This window comes from Ipomoea nil, unplaced genomic scaffold, assembly GCF_001879475.1.
Source record: "Ipomoea nil cultivar Tokyo-kokei standard unplaced genomic scaffold, Asagao_1.1 scaffold1237, whole genome shotgun sequence".
Taxonomy (NCBI): domain Eukaryota; kingdom Viridiplantae; phylum Streptophyta; class Magnoliopsida; order Solanales; family Convolvulaceae; genus Ipomoea; species Ipomoea nil.
Window position 1 is genome coordinate 1,642,410 of NW_017617665.1, and position 7,079 is coordinate 1,649,488.

General features: G+C 36.9%; 1 protein-coding gene across 1 annotated transcript; it reads right to left on the reverse strand.

Annotated features, from left to right (window-relative positions):
• Positions 1-3,881: 3,881 nt before the first annotated feature.
• Positions 3,882-6,406, reverse strand: LOC109184015. Its single transcript, XM_019334045.1, has 4 exons — positions 5,925-6,406; positions 5,722-5,836; positions 5,536-5,650; positions 3,882-5,385 (listed from the first exon to the last, which is right to left on the reverse strand). The coding sequence occupies exons 1-4, from the start codon at positions 6,023-6,025 to the stop codon at positions 4,481-4,483; spliced, it is 1,236 nt and encodes a 411-aa protein (XP_019189590.1). The 5' UTR covers positions 6,026-6,406; the 3' UTR covers positions 3,882-4,480.
• Positions 6,407-7,079: the final 673 nt, after the last annotated feature.

Below are 7,079 nucleotides of genomic sequence, written 5' to 3' on the forward strand. Positions count from 1 at the left end.
TATAAGCCTCCATTTTTCCGGATGAAGAAGAAGAAGAACGAAGAAGAAGGGGGAGAATGAAGAAGAAGAGAGTGAAATGACAATTTTACCCTCGTCAACAAACAATTTGAACCAATTTATGTTTTTCCGGCCAAAATTGGCCGGCAATTTGGCCCGGAGGACCAAATGTGCCAAAAAATGCATAGTTAAAGGTTTAAATTGGGATTTTTGAAAGTCACGTACTCAAATTGTCAATACCCTAACACTCACAGGACCAAAAGTGCAATTTGTTCTTAAAAAATATAAAAAACTTACAATGTAGGTGTGCCGATTGAGTAGCCGTGCAGCGGGAAGGCGGTGCGACGGTGGTTGTGCGACTGTGGTTGTTGGGCGTTCGAACTTCGATTTGGGAGAAGAAGAAGACGAAGGGGAGAAAATGAGAACGTCGGTGGTGGCTGTGCGACGGAGAGGATAAGAGGCTATGCGGTGGTTTGTGGCTGTGCGACGTTCGATCTAAGAGCAGTGAAGGGGTTTTAAAATAAAAACCTACGACGTCGATTATTTCGAATAACCGATGTTGTCAGTTAATTGTTTTTTTAATTTATTAACCGATACGACGTCGGTTATCATCAAAACCAACATTGTATCAGTTCATTGTTTTTTTTTTTTAAATAACACTATACGACGTCGGTTTGAATACAAACCGACGTCGTATATTAAATATAAAAATAAAAAAGAAATTAAAATGTGTATGATGTCGGTTATTAAGTTAACCGACGTCGTATGTTGTTCCCATTTTTTATTTTTTATTGGAAAAATGTACAAATAGGGTATTGAACTATTTGAGGGATAGCAATTAAGTCACCGAACTCGAATAAGTTTCAAATTGATCCATAAACCTGTAAAGAAATACAATTAGCATTTTTAGTAGGTTATCAACAAGTTTGTGATGATTAGGATGTCATGTGTATTTTTTATTTTTTATTTTTTTTTTATTATTGTCCTACAAAACATTTGACCTTAAAAAAAATAATAAAAATAATACAATTCAAACAGAAACCTGATACAATAATACAATAAGAATAGGTTCCTAAACTATAGGCTATAGAATAGTACAACTAATCTAAACACACAGTATATACAAAATACAAACTTATACTAACATGTATTAATGATGGTCATAATATAATGTTAATATTTAGTATTTTTTTCAGAAAAGCCTAAGCTGACGAATGTACGCCAAAGCTTTTGTCTTGTCTGCAATTTCCATACATTAGAAACTGCAACGTGCAAGTCTTGGTTGGCCATGGTTTTGTCCATGAAGTCCGTGAAAGTGTTCTTAGAGATCCTGCTCTTATATGGCAATTATAGCTAACTAGGTAATATAAATATAGCTGGCATGTTGGTGTGGGAAATGGAAAGAAAACAAAATGCCCTTGTTTAATTGCCTTATCATGATTACAACGTTTTGTTGGTTTATGACAATAATTATCTAATTAATTAACACATGATGATGATGCATGCACAACAGGTAAGTCCGCAACAATTATCTGAATGTACGCTTTGAATGAAGTTTGCTTTGTGACTTTAGCTAACAAATGACTACAAGGAGGTAAATGAATACGTCTAGATTGTCGTCATAGCTAATCAACTCAAACCAAGAAAGTCAGCCAGTAGGACCACAATGAGATAAATTAATCTAGGTTGTCCTGACCGATTCAAACTAGGAAGGTTGGACAATATAACCATAATGAGGTAAATCAGTTTAGGTTATCCATAGTTGATAAGCTCAAATCAAAAAAGGTCAGCCAATAGGACTACAATGTGATAAACCAATCTAGGTTGTCCACAGTTGACCGACTCAAACTAAGATGACGGGCTAACATGCAACTCCTATAGGGTTTGAAGTCTTGTGATTACCATACTAACTGTCCAACCAAAACTGCTAAGTTGTCATACTCAACAGATCAAAAATTGTTGGCACATTTTAAGTTCAAGTAATTGAGGGACCACCCTTCACAAGGGTCAAAAGTAAAATTTTACCTATAATTGATGGAGCAAAATGCAAGAAATTCTTATTAACCATGATCTACTTGAGCAAGATTGTTAATTGAAATCTTGGATTCTGTGTCATGGTGGTTGTATAGTAGCTTTCTAGTTGAAGTGGAAGCTTTAACTAGTAAAATTGTCAGCACAAACTGCAACACTTCAATGCACTGTACAACTCCATCTTCCACCTTCATTATCACCAATACATATCCCATAATCATCTTCTAATTCTTTTTTTTTTTTTGTTACACATTAAACCTCCGAACTTATGTTAAACTAATTAATCCTAAGCTTCCAAAGCCCCTAGTAAAAAATTGGTGGAAAAAAATAAATGTCTAGTCAATCTCTAAATTTTCACCTTTGCCTATACATTTTGTGCACAAGAAAAAAAGTCTTCATCTCCTCTGATCGATCAAGGTCTTCCAATGATCCCCCAAAGTTCCCTGTGGGAGCAGTGTGAGGCTCGAATCGAGTCCATTCTAACTTTTTCAGTCAAACCCCTACATTGTCGCGGTGCATCATCTTCTAACTTACTAACCGAAAAAGTTCAAGATTTTCTTGCAAAAATAGAAACTAGAGAGCGGAGAATGAAAAACTAGAGAAAAATCGGAAGACATGAAACTAAGAATTGAAGTAAACGCGCCCTCGAGATTCTAATCCTTTCGTGCTAGTCAAGAGAATCCACATTTGTAGCTTGAGGACATTGAACAACAAAAGGGCCATTGCCCTTTGCCTCAGCCAAACCAAAGGGTATCTATGATGCAACAACTTACATGCATCAATGGAAGACTGAAAGAAAAGGGTGCATATATAGCCAAGATGTATCACAAGATTGACAGACAATGATAGGGCTTCAAAGAAGGTAATTACCATTTCAAGCACATTATATATTTATGGAACTCAAAAGCACATTAAATTAGGACTGGAAATATATGGACAGGCATTCATAACTTTTCTCTGGAGAAAGAAAGGTGGTACAACTCATCATGCATTCAAACACTCAAGCTTCAAAATCAAAGGTTAACGGAAAACCAAGTTGTACTAAGAAACACTATCAGAAATTGGCCTCTCGGTTTCTTACTTTAACATGCTGAAACAATCAAGAAGTTATACTCCACACCCTGTGAATGAAAATTTATCAACTAGAAAGAACACATTATGCACAATACTAATGATAAAACAGGAGAACCCTAAAACATGAGGACAGATTGAAAGTGTCTCGATATCCAGAAAGGCTATCTTGTTCGAATTAATAACCTGTAAATGGAGGATTTTGGCAGCTGTTTCAGCTACCCAAACTGATAATCTAGACACAAAAGTAAAAACCCGAAGTTTGCAATACAGAAAGATAAACTGTTCATTTGTATCTAATTGTCAATATGAAGATGCAAATTACCATAAGCTCCAGCTTCGATCCATTACAGAATTTATCAGCACTAAGGATGTCAAACAACCATCTCCTAGCTAAGGTATGGATCCTATTTCTTCAATATAAATAAATAAAATAATAGAATCCCAAGATTGTGGTCCATGTTTTCTAGTTCAGTAATTTTCACATTTCTAGTTTTACAGCAAAGAGGACCAACAGGCAATGGAAGAACATTCAAGAAGCCCATAGCCATTTCTGACACATTACATATTTTGGGAACTCAAAAGAATATTCACTTCAAACTAAAAATACAAATACATAAAATAATATTATGTCAGAAGAAAAATGTACAACTTGTAAGTCAGCAAATCATGAATGCATGCATGTGAATGATGCATTATCAGATTTCCTTCTCAACATAAACTTTAAAAAAACAAAACCTAAGCACCAAGATCTAATTACATCAGAATCTGATAAAACTGTATACTCACAAAGTCACAATCTGCCTTGTCATTAAAAAATCAATGTGAAAATTCTCTGTGTAATTACATCAGAAGATTCATGATTCATTGTTCAACCGATATAATAGTTTTCCAATGACAAACAGGAACAAGTTACTTTCATTGTATGAGTACTTCAATCACAAAACAAGATGTATGGTAATTTATAGAACTTCATAACACAGGGCATCTCAGCAAACAGTCTCAGCAAATTCTTTCTTATCATTAGACAACCTCAATACACTATCAGCTTATGTTCTCTAGCATTACTTAATGAAGCTCAATATTCTGAACAAAAAAACACACCCTAATGGCATCTTCCCAAACCCAATTCAGCTTGTCAGTTAAATAAGTTAGTGCAGTAACGATCAGTAAAATTAACCCCTAATTTGATAAGAAGCATCCTTTTCTTGTTGTCTCTGTTCTCTTTTAGTACTATTGCCTTCTCTTTACTAACAGAACGTAAATCTTCATAGTTAAGCAGAGTATATGCAGAAGCAGCAATGGGCACTTTGATGGAAAGTATATGGCATCTCAAATTTTTCTTCCTCAAAAACTTTATAATACAACATATCCCGATTGTCTACAAACCTGGTCTTTTCATTTGACCAGTGAAATGGTTGAAAGTGCGACCCTCTTGCGAGAAAAATTGTGAATTATCAACAGCGTTATGAAAAGGCATTTTACGCTTCCTAAGAATTGACTCCATATCCTGACCTTCACCCTCTGGGTTCCGCCAACTTGTAGGCAATCTAGAAGGATCATTCGTAGATTCCGCTCTAAAGAAACAAAAATCTCTGTCATTAATGGTAGATATAACCTTGGACTTGCCTCTTTCATTAGAATCATCACTTGGCCTCAGGTTAGGGCCACCGCTAGCCGAAGCCTTTCCCAAATGCAAGCCATGGTCTAAAGATTGACCCAACCTCAACGACAAATCACATTCTTCCCGAGGTCCTCCACTGAGAACTGCTCTTTCATCTTGAGCATGATTATCAATAATATATTTGGGGAATAAGCTCTGAAAACAGTTGACTTCAGCAGGCCCCATAATTGACGGGTAAATAGGCTTGCCAACAATCACATTGTTCTGAGGCTCACGGAAGCCTGTTTGGGTGACTTTTGGCTCCAAGTTGGTACCGTTATACAAAGGATATACTGAACCCATGTTTACCGGAGTGTTACCCTCCGCGTGAAGAATTTGATTCCTAGCACTCGAAGCACTAAAACTATTGATGTTAGGCGTTACGGACTTGTTAGATTCTGAAGCCAAAGTTACCAAATTCAGATGTGCTGGTCTCCGAAATGTTGGCTGACTCGAAGAATGGGGAGACAGTGAATTTGGGTTATGCTCATTTGAACTTGGATTGAAAACTTTGGGAGGTACAGGACAAGGCTCCTGAGCTCTCGGGCTAAGGTAATTTCTTGGTTTACAATTCCGCTGGCTCCGAGATGTCCTTTCAGCAACGCAACCCAAAACAAGAGCAGCTGAACACCAAAGTCCATGACAAACAAACGCATATTACAGGTCTCGAATCGTTTAATCAATATGCTAGCTAGTTAGCTAGCTGGTAAACAATCCAAAACCAGAAAGTTTAAAACTTTGCACACAATTATATGAAGATGCAAAACTAATACCTTCAACACAAGGAGGCAAGAGCTGCCCAGTCTCCGTACTCTCGTCCCTCCGGATTATCACATCAATGGCCTCGTTAGCCCTATCCCAGAGCGTGTCGGGATCCATGTATTCAGCCTGATTGATTTAAAAACACAAATCATCATAAAAGAATTAAACAGAAAAAAAGGTTAAAAAGGAAGACTAACCTCGGAATTAGCTTTGGAGTACATTATTTCCTCAGCTTTGAACACCACAATTGGAAGCTTTATCTGCCATTCCGTGTTCTTCTTAGTAGCAGCGCTGTGTCTCTCGTGTACAGCTCTGATCAAACAGATGGTGGGCATTCAAAAACCCTAAAAAAAGAAGAATCAAGAACAAAAATCCACCAGAAACTCAAACCCCCCATTACCTGAAAATCTTCTGTATGATTGAGCCTCGGATGGGTTGGTGCATATCACTGTGCCATGCTCTCTTCACACACTCGTATGGTCTAGGTCCTGGCCTGGGCATCTTTCTGACCTACCAAAAACTCCCCCCTCTCTCCTGCTATACACAGTACAAATCCAAGAATTACATTACATATGACACAGACACAATCACAATCACAACACAACACACAAAATCCCCTTTACAAAGAAAGCAATCTCTCAATCTTTGCATGGACAACTGGGGGGGTGAAATGAAAAGAGGCAGAGGTTCAAAATCCCAGCAGCTCTCTCCCACCCAACCAAGACAAGTACTTTTTGAGGGAGAAAAGTGTTTGGGGGAGAGGGATGGGATGCTTCTCTCTTTACATTTTATTTTACCACTGTTTGGTTTTTTGACATCAATAAATTAAAAATTTCATTTTTATTTTCTTCTCTTTCTTGCTTTGTTGCTTTTGCAGTACAATAATGGGTAGTGGGTGTTTTCAGCAGGGAGAGCGATGTGCTAATCCCTCAAATTGTGTGCAAAAGCCCCACCACTCCCTCCCACAAAAGGCAAAACCCCACCCTCACATACCATCTACAGAACTGCTACTCTTATGGAAGTAAAAAGGGGGCTCACCTATGTGTCCATTCTCTTCCCACTCTTCACGTTGTGTGTCTTGGTGTCAAGCAGCTTTGGAAGTTTTGGTCATCACACTTTCAAGTTAGGATAATAATGGCTTGAGGCTGGTGCCATAATTTAATGACAAATCTCATCTTTTTTCGGTAATAAATTTAGATCATATTATCCCCGTCTTTTATTACGTATTATTATAATAATTTCATATCATGTTATCTGTATTTATCTTCATTTATGTAAGAATATATTTTAAAAGCGGTAACAGTGGGACAGCTCTAATTACACTATTTTTGCATGACAAACACTTTTTATTTTATATCTTTCTAATTGGTGACAGTAAGACAGCTGTATAATAATGGCTTGTGGCTCATGCCATAATTTAATGCCAAATCTCATCTTTTTCGGTAATAAATTTAGATCGTATTATCTCCGCCCCTTATTACGTATTATTATTATAATAATTTCATATCATGTTATATGTATCTGTATTCATTTACATAAAAGTATATTTAAAAAA

Bases quoted from the DNA above. Each gene is read 5' to 3' on its own strand.
- LOC109184015 (XM_019334045.1), bottom strand. From the start codon at position 6,025: ATGCCCAGGCCAGGACCTAGACCATACGAGTGTGTGAAGAGAGCATGG. The intron at 5,837-5,924 runs GTAATGGGGGGT...CTGTTTGATCAG, and splicing joins ATCATACAGAAGATTTTCAG to AGCTGTACACGAGAGACACA. The intron at 5,386-5,535 runs GTATTAGTTTTG...TTTGGTGTTCAG, and splicing joins CTTGCCTCCTTGTGTTGAAG to CTGCTCTTGTTTTGGGTTGC.